The sequence below is a fragment of the Parasteatoda tepidariorum genome, chromosome 2, assembly GCF_982258835.1.
Source record: "Parasteatoda tepidariorum strain Cologne lab strain chromosome 2, Ptep-v5.0, whole genome shotgun sequence".
Lineage (NCBI taxonomy): Eukaryota > Metazoa > Arthropoda > Arachnida > Araneae > Theridiidae > Parasteatoda > Parasteatoda tepidariorum.
This window is the reverse complement of record NC_141756.1, coordinates 16,649,955-16,663,377: the sequence shown is the minus strand read 5'-3', so window position 1 is coordinate 16,663,377 and position 13,423 is coordinate 16,649,955. Positions and strand designations below refer to the sequence as shown.

The following is a 13,423-nucleotide window of genomic DNA, read 5'->3' as shown; positions in this document are numbered from 1 at the left end:
AGATAAAATTCTCGAACAATTAAGATTGAGTCTCAAGTGCGAGAAAATCCTATCATTAGATCAAAAGCTATTGCGGAGGCTTCGGTTCATTTTTTTGTGCAATATACAGTGTTCGTTAGAAAGCTTTAAATATACCTATTTAGAAATCTTGTCAAAAGGGAAGTGAAAACAGCATACGTATTAGGGGTCACAATTAATATTCAAAATTAGGAATTGAACAAAAATCTAGCCAATCAATTTTGAGGAACACGTGACTTTAAACATCAAAACCAATTTGATTGTCAAAAGAAGCGGAGAGGAGTAAAAAAGCAGCTATTAAAATCCCTTCCATACTTTATTACGCAATCATATTGTTTTTATAATTGGATATATTATACCACTGATTATTTAACTAAAATCGATGTTGTGTTTTTGTTTAAATTTTAACTTTTGATGAGCAATGCATGTACTTCTCCAAGTAGGATTATAAAATGCGACGATTACCAAGCTTTGTACATATATCCATACTCGAATTCATTATTGTTATTACATAGTTATTTTTATTATAATCGTCAATGAATTATAACTGTCAGTGAATTATTATTTTTTTATAAATAACACAATAGTTACTTAATTGCATAAATGCTGCCTTAAATCCCTTCCAGTATTGTTGTTTTTGTGCAATAGTAAAGGAATAAACTCGATTCTTTAGAAATCAAAACAAAATTTATTATATTTTGTCGAAAGTGAAACAGACTATATTACAGGCAGCTTGGTGAAATCCTTGAATGGAATAAAAAGGTTTGGTTATCATTTTGTTGAACCAAAGGTAGACAGAAGTTATATAGAAATAAATGTATTTTTGTTTTCACTCATTAGATATCTCTTTGCTTTCATGAGTTTCCATCTTTCCAGAAAGCAATCTTACAATAAAAAAATGTTAGTCACGTTATCACTTAAAAATTATATATAATCTAAAGATCCAATAGTTTTATTTTAAAAGTTAACACTTCACGTATCTCATGCATTAGTATCAATTCTTTTGTTTAAAGAAAGCTTTTTGAAAACTAAATAATTTTTTTTTAATTTATAAAGAAGTAAATAAATAAGTAAAATAAAACATCAGTACTTAACTGCAAGTATGTAAAATTTGCAGGTTTTTTGATATACAATATTCATCTGACACAATAAAGAATTATAAATAGTGATTTGAATATTTGTATACAAATACAATAAACATTAAAACATAAAAGTAAATACAATTTTTTCTATTATTATCACTTTAAGAATGAAATTTATTAATTGTCTCTGTAACAGAAAATGGCATAAAAGTAATGTAAAATGATTAAATATATCAAATATAGTGAATTATTAATCTTCAACGGAAAATTAAATTGTTGAATACATTTTTGTTTCGTGATTTAAGTTTTGATTTTATTAAACAGTTTTTAATCCAAAAAAAAAACAGATGAAAAAATAATTTCTAAGAAAAAAGAATTAAAAGTGAAAATTAACCTCTTTCTTTGCTACTTCATTAAAGAATATTAACTAAAATAATTTAGATTATTATGATTATTTTATTTATGTTATAATTTGAGCAAACATCCAACCGTGCACAAAGCGTGTAGAATTATTTATATTTATAAAAATATCGAATTTTATGCATGGGCTCATTATAAAAGTTTGCAGAGAACTTTATCTTTCGTTCGTAAATTACTCGTAAATTATTATTCGTTAAACGCTTTTGTTTAACGAATTATGTACAAAATAAGATAAATTTAAATATCGTAATTATTACTTTTTGGCACATCATTTACGCATAATAAGAATAAGCTTCATTTGATATGATCATGTGACACTCTAATTCTATTTTTATCATCGGAAAAAAACCAATTAAAAGAAGAGAAATTTTAATTTTCATTATTTTAATTTCTAAATATGCCTTAAAAATTGGTGGTTTATAGTTAGAAATATATTAAAAAAGTTATTAGTACATATTTACCTTCTGCATTATCCGCTAATGTAATAACGTTTTGATTGTAATTATACAGATATAATGATTTTATTACATTCATTGGTAAATGAAGTAAGAACTATTTATTTTTTAGAAACCAAGCATAGTTTTTCTATTTCATATTTTGAATCTGTTTCCTTACGAAGCAATTAAAGATATACGATGAAAAATGCATATTTTTAATTAAAAATATTTCCGAATTTGTGAGTAAAATATTTGAAATAAAAAATTTTATGCTTTCAGTTTCCCAATTCATATGCATAAGCGTTCTTGTTTATTACCAATACGCTTTCATTCATACGTTTGATTTGATTTAATGCAACTTATAATTATTAATTACTGATTGAAACTAAACTTTCAACCTATCTCTTATGTAAATTCGTAGAAAATATAGGCAAGATATATTATAATAGAAAGATCTTAATAATTTCAAACTTTAATGGAATTTTTTTCTCTCTTTCATAAAAAAAAGGTGGATTTCAGTTACTAATAATCTAATGTAATTCCTTTTCAATGTTTAATAAGCTTTTAAAGAAAGAAATAATAATTTTTTATTTTTAAAATAACTTGATGTAGTAATGTGTATTAAACAAAAGTTTAGCATGCTTATGAAGGAATGAATAAATAAGTGATAAAACATACAGACAACTTGGGGAAGCTACCATTTTTAAAACTGACTGAAAAATCATAAAAAAATCTAATCTTATAAATACTACCAATGAACCTAAAATTTATAAAATAACTTAAATGCTTTTATACAAATTTAAAACAACTTTTGGTGGTGTATCTCCATCATCACAGCTATAACCTTGCGTTTGATTGCCTAATACAGTTTTTTTTTTGGCGAAATATTTCTTGTCAAAGATTTCTTTTCTCCCGCCAAATAAATGTGTGTCAAATGATTTACTGTCCAATCATCTCAAGTCATGGAATTATTTTAGGCTAAGAGACAGAATTTTAAAGACATCTTTTCTGCTTCGAAGCGGTCTACTTCCTGTTGTACTTCGCACTTTCTTCATTTTTTTTCCAGCTCTTGTATCACTTTACAGCTCCTTTTTAATTTCTTTCAGCTCTTCCATAATTTTAAATATTTTTTTTTAAAAATTTGAACATTCTCCAAGAGCTAAATACACAAAGGGAATTGCCAATGCCAATTGGCAAAGGGCACGTACCTCTACCCTTTTGCATTCCACGAGGAAGATTTGCAAATTTCACTTCCAGAAACAGGAATGAAATGAGTGAAAAGGAATGTTGAATCAGTAAAAAAAAAAATCCTCATAAATATTCAACGATATCACACTTTACCGAAGGATAGGAGCTGTACAGTGGCGTTGATTCGTCATCATTGGGAGATTTTCGATTGTTCATAATATGACTTATGTAGGGAATGAGGGGCAAAAGCCCTGCGTCGGTCCTGCGATTGTGAATCACTGATACTTGGGCTCCACCGGGTGGCCCAGTGGAGCCATAACTTGTCCGTCTCGTTGTGTCTCTCAAGGCTCCCAGGCTCTTCGCTCTTCTTCTCACATCTGCTCGCAATCCAGCCGATCTTAGAGCGTTTGTGTCACTATCTGCAAAAGAAAATGGTATTCATTTGAGTAAATATGTGAAGATAAAGGGTAATCTCCATTTCACTGTGGGTCAGAAGACCATGATCTTTGGCCAAAAGTCAAAAATTAAATTTTCAACTAAAATATGTGTGGGCAGTTTTAATATAGCCCAAATTAAGTATTCATAATCATTCCAATCATTCTATTTACTTTTTGGACCTACAGGAGTACAATGTAGTGAAAAATAAGTTTAAAAAAATTTTTTTTAATGTAACTTTTAAATTTTTATTTCAGAAATATTTATAGGAATTTCACCTTACTGTTACATTTTTATCAGAGTAATTAGTCTGAAATTCTAGCATAATTTTTCAATTTGTTGGATTAGTTAATACTCTTGACAAATTTATAGTTTATATCTTATCATTTGATATTTTACAATGTTTGAATGACTTTCGAAACTTAATTCCAAAAAGCTCCACGAGGTAATTAGCTAAACTTTTTTTTGTTGTCTTCTTTGATGTTTCTTCTTTCGAAAAAACCTGCCCCATTTTGCCCGTATTGCAAAGGAGGACTAAATATACCGAAAAACAAAAATTATGTTTTTTTTCATGTTTTCGAGTTATTTTGTAATTAATTCGCGTTATTTTGTAATATTACTTCGGAAATATAATTTGCTGTTAATTTTTAATATAAAATTACGAAAATTATTATATTTTCATTGCTATATTTAATTATTTAAATGTTCTATATTATTTTTTTTATTTTTGCTCGCCATATTTCAGCCCCCATTTTGTTTTTTTTTGTGTATTTTTAATGTATTTCAAAATTTCAACTATGACTTCAATTTACCCGCACATAAAAAACCCCAAATTTTACCGAAATACTAATTTTAGTCACGAAACATTGGATGCTGGCCCACTGTGCATTCTTCACAAAAACAACGATTGAATTGATATTTGTTACATTTTGAGGATTACTAAGTTTTGAATAATCAATAACCAGTGCTTGCGCTAAGCCATCTTGTTGAGTGCGATCGTAAATTTGGCGAATAAAACTATGTTTTGGCTAATACAATTGTGTTTTGGTAAAAGTATTGGCGAATGATTTTTTCCACTGGAAAGAAATTAAAATTACGTCAAAATGAATTTTTCTAAACAATTTTTTATTCGATAACAGTAACATTCTGTAGATAATTACAGCAATCGAAGTAGAGATTCGCCCCATAACCAATTTGAATTAGGTCTAAATAATATAAGCCTGAAGCAAACTAACGTAAAATGGATTTTTACTCGAAAAAAATTTATCAGAAATTTTTTTTAAAGATTTGCATTTGGCGAAGACTTTCAAAAATTGGCGAATACTTTTAATATTTGGCTAATTTACTGGCATATAATAATTCGAAATCCTTAGAGCGGGCTCTGAATATAATGTGAAAAATCAGTTCTTCGTGACAGCTATTGTATAGTGATGATGTGCAGGAGAAAAACAATTCCTGTCCATGTACTGACAAGAAGAACAAAGAAGGGTATAGTGAAGAAGAGAACAGGTATTCTCGTGAGGAAGTATTGATTCGAACGGAATTGTGAGGAAAAAAAACGGCTCTTGTCCAACCTAATTTCCGAATTTTATTTTTTTAACATCAAAAATTATAAATTTTGAAATTTTTAAGAGGGAGTAAATTTATGCTTGTGACATACTTGAGTATTTTTATTTTTACGATTTCCATCGAATACTTGCTCCTGTTAATGCTCAAAACTTGAAATTCATTGTTCTTAAAATTGTACTGGCATGACATGAACAGCAAAGGATAAAAACGGTTCATGTAAGCTGATTACTTGAACATAAACCATTTTCTCCCTTTGCTCTTCCTGTGTGTTGAAACAACATTGTATCCACACTGATTATATTATATATTAGTAGATAATCATTTCATCAAAACACTGGTAAATGCAAAGCCCTGCTGGTAGCTTTATTACTGATTTCACTACACTGGGAAAAAGTATGTTAAAACTACCAGAGTATGGTAAAATTTACCGTGTTCCTGGCAAAATACTTGGAAAATGATTTTTGTTAAAATTAAAAATGAAATATGGTTTTATTACTATGATGTTTGGTTGCAAATAGGGTGACATTTGGTAATTTTTCATGATAGCCTTGAGCATGGCATAAAAGTCAATTCGGTTAAATTTACTACTCAATTTTGCCTTTTTTACTAAATGTAGGGTAATAGGAACTATAATTTCAAAAACAAGAATTTCTGGTAGTTTGTTACTATATTAACGAAACAGTTACCGAATGAGTGGTTTAAATACCTCATATTTTAGTTGTTTAATTAACATGAATTATTATATTTTTTTCACCAGAAATTTTCAATGTTACCGATTTAAGATTTCTATCACGTCACTTAGTTAACAAATATAATTTTTCACAAAAGACTCTTTATTTTAAGAACTAACTTTCTTAAATCATTCTCAATCAAACTGGCTTAGACTTGTTTGTATCACAATTTTATTATCAATACATATTTTGCACCCACGATATAACGATTTTATTATTATAATATTTATTTACAACTCTTGATCTTACAATATTATTATTACAATATTTAATTTTAAAATTTTAACCTATATTTTAGATTCTTTTCCAAAAATTAGGCTATAATACTTATCTATTGTGGGCATAGAATAATACTAAACAGAGAAAAATAATATCAAAATCTAGATATCATTGATGGCTATAATCCGTAAATTAAACTGAAATTGATTACAAGCGTATAACAGTGTTCAATCAAAAATATTGACGTTTAAGAAATTAATAAGAAATTAAAATTCTGTAATTCCAAATAATTTCTACTTATAAAAAAAATTTCTAATGGCAAAAAAAATCTAGAAAATATAGAATTTGTTTAAATTGGAATTTTGTTGTTCAATCTCATTAATGGGTTAAAACTGCGTCGCAGCAAGTTGATTTATTTTATTTTAAATAAATTAAACTTAATAGCTACTTTGTTGTTTACCTTAATAATTAGGCTCGAAACTAAGCTACGACTAACAGAATCCCATTTTTTTAAATAAATTCAATTAAATACCTATTGTGTTTTTTTTAAAGTCATTAACAGGCTGAAATCACGTTACAACTAGTACGCTGCAAAAAATTCCGGATCATAAAACGGTAAAAAGTGCAGGCATCTTGAGTGCAGCATCCGTAAAATTTTATACCGTTATTTTTACAGTAATATTAATTTCATTGCAGTGATTCAGTGATTCTACAGTAAATATTAACATAAAAATTATGGTATATGTAATTTTTTTTTGCTTCATGAAACGTTACGGTAAAATTCGATTTTACCGCAATTCGATTCGGAATTTTTTACATTGTAGAGCGCTATTTATTTATAAATTTATATTATATCTATTTATATTATATCTATTTATATTATATCTATTTATATTATATAGCTATTTATTTATATCTATTTTTACGGTAAAATTTTATACCCTTATTTTTACAGTAATATTAATTTCATTGCAGTGATTCAGTGATTCTACAGTAAATATTAACATAAATAATTAATATGGTATATAATTTTTTTTTTGCTTCATAAAACGTTACGGTAAAATTCGATTTCACCGTGATTCGATCCGGAATTTTTTACATTGTAGATCGCTATTTGTTTATAAATTTATATTATATCTACTTATATTATATCTATTTATATTATAGCTATTTATTTACATCTATTTTTAACGTAAAATTTTATACCCTTATTTTTACAGTAATATTAATTTCACTGCAATGATTCAGTGATTCTACAGTAAATATTAACATAAAAATTAAGGTATATCAATTTTTTTTGCTTTATAAGACTTTACGGTAAAATTGGATTTTACCGCAATTCGATCCGGAATTTTTTACATTGTAGAGTGCTATTTATTTATAAACTAAGTTCCATTATAAGGCATACATACATTCAATTGTAAAGCGTACATAATTCCAGCCATACTTTGCAGAAAATAACTATTATTTTTAGTACTTAGTTTTCACGTAAGATTGGTATTTTTTTTTTATAAATTTGATCTCATGGTAAATATTTCAAGAAAGTATTTTGTCGCCACCCATATTTAATGCTTTATAAGATATTTATCTCTTTTAAATAAGTGAGTCAAAAAGGAGCAAATAAAGAAATCAGGCAATTTTAATAACTAACTTGAAATACTTTTTCAATAGAAAACGAAAGGAAAATCTACTCGGATATATTTTTCAATTATGATTTTATCATCATTAACGAGTTTAGAAAAAGGCAGAACGATCGTAAAAAAAAGAAAACCATTAGTGAAATTCTAAACGGTAAGTGTTAAATTAGGAGCCTTAGGTTGCAATTTTAATTGTTTCAAATAACCCTGGATTTTTTTTAATCGAGCTTCGAAATGAGTGGAAAGGATCATTACTGAAACAATTTTTAAAGATTTATACTCATTTATGGAATTTATGAAAGGGAAAAAACGAGGGAAATTTTAAGAATTTTGATTTGATATCCGGACAATATGTGTCATTACAATGATGAATTTCTTAAACTTTTTTTTAAAGTTATTCAAAAAAAAACTTTTTTTGAGGAAATAAATGTACAAATTTATTTTTATGTTTAAATCACAAGTGTCCAGATCCTGGGCAACTGTAAATGGAACATAAAGCGTACATGGTTAGAATTTCTTAGATGATTTTAGAACAACATGTATTTACATAACGAAAAATTGCTTAAGTTTTTTGAGCGTTTTAAAATTATTTCTTATTTCTACAAAAACTTTTTGGAAACATTTAAGCGTCTATTTTTGTTAATAAAATAGAACTTATCATTCTAATTGCTTTGAATACAAAGTATCATTTTTCTCTTTTAAATTATTCTTAAACGAAAATGAAGGATACTTTTAAATTCGCGTGCTCATAGCTCTAAAGGTTAAGGGGCAAATATTTATGCTTATGACGAAAATAAACCCCAAGCACCATGTACGCTGTAAAAAATTCTGAATCAAATACGGTAAAATGTACCTGCACTTAGACTGCCAGAATTTTTTTATTGAAAATTTCTTTTAACCGTAAAATCTTATGAAAGAGAAAATCTGAAATACCGCAATTTTTATGAAGTGATATTTACTGTAAAATTTTTGAATAATTGCAAATTAATAAATAATACTATAAAAATTTTGGTACAAAATTTAACAGAAGCTGTACTTAGGGTGACAGTATATTTTACCGTAATTTGATCCTGAAATTTCAACATTATACGATAAAATTTAATGTTTCCGTGCAACAAAATTATGCTGTAAACAAAACAAAAAAAGCAACAAAATTTGATTCTGAAACACAATTATAGAAATAGTAATATACTTTATAAAATAACCTGAAAACTGACATTGTATATGGAATGTTGTAACTGCTTATAATGTCAAAATTAATTATAATTTTTTTCCGAGAAAGCTGTGATTGCTGAATAATATAAAATTGCTCACTCATAACAAAATAAAAATAAAAATGAAATCTGTCAGCCGGTTTTATTTTTCGATTATATAACTTTCAGAGAAGTGGAGAAAAAATAATTAAATAAGGATTAAAATATATATTTTGCTTTTTAAAAGATTAAAACGATCAGCTGTGCAGCTGTGAAACGTTGTCAGCATTAACGTGGAAAAAGAACAATTAAAAAATTGCTTTTAAAAACGTTAAAAATGGGGAGTTAAAATGTGACATAAAAAATTATATTAAAGCATTGCAACGGTATCTTGATATAGAAAAAAAATGATCCTGTAAGTCTTTGTGTAAGAAAAGTTCAAATAATGAAAATTCTTTAGCTGCATTTGCGAGAATTTCAGTATTAATTCATAGTATAATAAAACATTTAATTTGAGTAAGAAATAATGCGTGTACAGAAATAACTAACTTAATAGTTAGTAGAACGAGTGAAGTAATTAAAATATTTTTAATGATTAAATTGATATAAAATTTACTTAACAAATAAAAATTAAAAAAAAAAAATTAAATTTTTTTCCCTCAAGAACATTCGATAAATTTCATTCAAACTTTGACTTTTAACATTTTAAACTACATAACACAGTATAAATGAAGTAGAAATTTGTACATTCTGCAGTTCAGTTTTATAGATCAGTTTTCAATTTCCAAAAAATAGTTGCTAATAAAATATGAAGTACGTCTTCATTTACCATTTTATATATATATATATATATATATATATATATATATATATATATATATATATATATATATATATATATATATATATATATATATATATATATATATATATATATATATATATATATATATATATATATATATATATATATATATATATATATATATATATATATAAAAGAACAAAAAAGAAAAAAATATTTTAATGGTTTTCTGAATTTATCCAAATTATAAGATTTTTTTTTACGATCTGTAATTTCCCAATTTGAACAACTAATTAAATTTATAAATTAAGCTTCGTTTTTTGTACGAATGAAAATAGTATTACAATAAAATACAATGAGCTTCAATTCAGTAATGTCTTACATTTGCTCTTGAGAAAATTAATTAGTCCTTTCTTTAGAAATTTGTTGCATTGTACTGTTTTTTACTCATGTTTTTCAAGTCAATCAGCTTTAATAATGCATAAAAGCAACTAATTAAAATATTCTAATTGCTTCTTAGTTTAAAAAAGCGATTGTTAGAAAGTATAATCACCAAATGGTTTTGTGAATCCCAGACAGAAATTTACAGTACAGTTATTAGGTTTGATAAGGCTTTAAGAAAAATGATGTAGTTTTAAATAAAATATAATGCATTGTTTATTTTTTGCTCATTTAATTGTTCAAAACAGGTACTGAGCTCTTAAAATCTTTAAACCGTAACGAAATAAAAAAAATCATAATATTAAGTTCTAATCCATACATTTTATTAAAAAGTAGTTATTCAATCTAATAATCGATGAGATAGAAAATAGATGGCAGAAAATGTGTATTACATAGCAGGAAGAAATCTTGAATTTACAACGAAGAGATACTAAGTGGACATTTATCTTGAAAATAGAATATGTGGTAAAATGATGTCTACATAAGAATTTTTTTCTCTTAGTTTTAAAATTACACATTTACTTTTAGACTATTTTTTATGCTTGCATTGAGTAACACTTTCACGGCCACTTTAAATAGCCTAAAAATCAATTGGTTTGTTTTTTAAATTTTAACTATACTGACACTCATCAACTTAGTTATTTATAGAGATCCTTATACCTATAAACGATTTTTATTGCATCTTGCTCAGTTTATGGTTATAAAAATTAGCTATAAATAGGATCTGGTTATCTTGTATCCAATTTATTATTCCAATACACCGAATTTTAAGACGTTTGCTATTCGGTTTCTTTGAGGTAAGAATTATACTTAAGTAAGAATTATATCGTAGGTTGTGTGCAAAAAGTATTTATTTTATGTAAGCAGATTTACAAAGATTTTCATTTAAAAAAAAATATGTAAAAACTATTTCTTTTTCACCAGGATATGTTGAAAAAGTAACAATTAATATTAATTACTTGTTACTTGAATTCAATGGAGAAGAATAATATTTTTAGGAAATGAATGGCAATTTTCTCAAATTTTATTAGAAAAAAATAATAGGGGAGAGGGGGGCACATGTGAACATGGTATGTTTTACCAATATGATTTGAAATAAAAAATCTCGAAAAATTTTCGATTAATGGCAGTACTAGTCCTACCTCTCTGAAAAACTTTCAGAACAATGAGACATTTTGTTGGTCTATTCTGACAATTTCTTTGTATCAGCTGGTGTTGCATATATTATAATCGCTCGCTTCTCCAAGTGAAAGCATAATATAAATCAACTAATAAACTAAAATTAGCTATTGCAGATCATTATATGAACATTCAGGTAAGTTTATGACAATTATTCTTTTTTTTTACTCAATTAAAAGTTCTTTATTTTTCAAGTTAGGTTTAAGAAGGATGATGGGGGCACTTGTGAACAAAACATCTGGGGCAGATGTGAACAGTTCACAAGTGCCACTACATAGTATTAAGATTATTATCCTCATGATATTATAAGTTTAAAAAACATGTATGCATTTAAAATTATCTTTATTTAATTTTCCATAATTAATTTATTAATTTTTCCTTTAAAAAAATTTTTTTTTATTAAATGGTTGATCGCGCATCACGCATATTAGCTGATACACCTGAGAAAATAGAATTGTTAAAGCTACAAATGAAAAGATAGAAAAAATGAAAAAAAAAGCATGAAAGAGTATTAGAGAAGAAAGAAAAAGGCCCATTACAACACCCGTGGAACATGAAGTTGCGAAAAACCCAATTACGGAAAAATTATTGTACAGCTGAAAAATTATTTTCTTATTGACAGTACTGTTGTACAATTTAAATTCACATAGTAAGCTACAACCCCCTCAGTATAATGCGTATCTATATCTGCTATATTAAAGATTTTTTTTCTTTGAAATATGATGATTGCTTCGTGTTTTTAATCTTGTTCATATGTGCCCCAGGCCTGTTCACATGTGCCCCCAATAGGGGCACATGTGAACAATTGAAGTCATTTTTCTAAAATATTATAAAGTAAAGAAATATTTCATTGAAAAATCTAAAAAAATTCCACAAGACAAAGAAAAGACTATTTAAACATATGGATTTTTTTACTATGAAAAATTGATGATATTTTTCGAAAAGTGAAGAAATAAAAAAATTTGTTCACATGTGCCCCCCTCTCCCCTAAATAGTTTCATTATACTAGTTTTTACTAATTTATTCATAAGTAAAAACTTAAATATTAGAGGATGTTATAACGTTTGGTGAATTCCAAATAAATATTGTGATACTCTATTTACTTCAATCATAGTAAAAATATAAAAAATAAAATTGACAACACTAGTGTTTGAATCTTAATTTCACAAATCTTAACTTCCTCGTGAAATAAAGAAGAATACAGTGTATTAAAATCAAGTGAAACATTATTTCGTTTCGATTTAATTGTTGTGAATCCTCTTTTCCTCGTGCAGTAAATAAGTAAAATGCGATTATAAAAAAAAAAAATATACCTTCTGAATAAGCTCCCAACTCGAACTTGTCGGTGTCTTCTTCGGCACTCGATGACAATCCATTCATGAGGCTGCGTTTTCTCTGAGTGTTTTGGATAGCCCTCGCATAGGATGTATCGTCCGACTCCTGGTAGTCCTGCTGGTTCCTGCCTCCTGGACTTTTGCCAGACCCCTCCCCACTCGAGTCAGAGTCAACGAACTTGACTGCCTGACTAGCTTCATCCATGAGAGAAAGCGGCTGCAATTGTCGATATCGCAGACTGGATGGTGAGGGTTTGGATTCCTCAACTCGAGGCACAGCAGGTTGGGGAAAGGCAAATGTGGTGCTCTGTTCCTCCGTGGCTGGTGGAGAACTCATTTGCACTGATGACTCGTCTGTTCGCACGTAGCTGCTCTCTCTCTCGGACATCGTCGACAGACGAACAGAAATCTCGGACATTCTGAAAGGAAATATACTCATGCAATTAAACAAACGTATAAGTGTTACCGTTATAAAGTCTAAAAATATAAAAAAATAATTGGCTAGCAAAAGCATGAATAAAATAAAATAAACACATAAAGAGATAAATAATTTAAAAAGAAACAGGCGATAAATACGGAACAGCAGAGAGTCATTGTTTTTTAAAAGATAGATTTTGTGTGTTTGAATTTGAAGTTTATTCTAACTCGTTACGGGATTTTCTATATATGATTGAAAGATTCTTATTAAACCGTAATTTAATGTCGTTACTGTATTTGTTGTGGTGTGAAATAAAT

At 27.2% G+C, this 13,423-nt stretch overlaps 1 protein-coding gene across 2 annotated transcripts in view; it reads right to left on the bottom strand.

Moving 5' to 3' along the window:
- Nucleotides 1-683: 683 nt before the first annotated feature.
- The window catches only part of LOC107448832 (gamma-aminobutyric acid type B receptor subunit 2), a 292,812-nt gene continuing 280,072 nt past the window's right edge, over nt 684-13,423 (bottom strand). For both annotated transcript variants that reach the window (XM_043051303.3, XM_016064184.4), the window contains exons 19-20: nt 12,668-13,107; nt 684-3,564 (exon numbers count right to left, since the gene is read on the bottom strand). In XM_043051303.3, the coding sequence (XP_042907237.3) occupies nt 3,269-3,564; nt 12,668-13,107 (736 nt within the window). In that variant the 3' untranslated portion in view covers nt 684-3,268. The remainder of the gene's footprint in view (nt 3,565-12,667; nt 13,108-13,423) is intronic.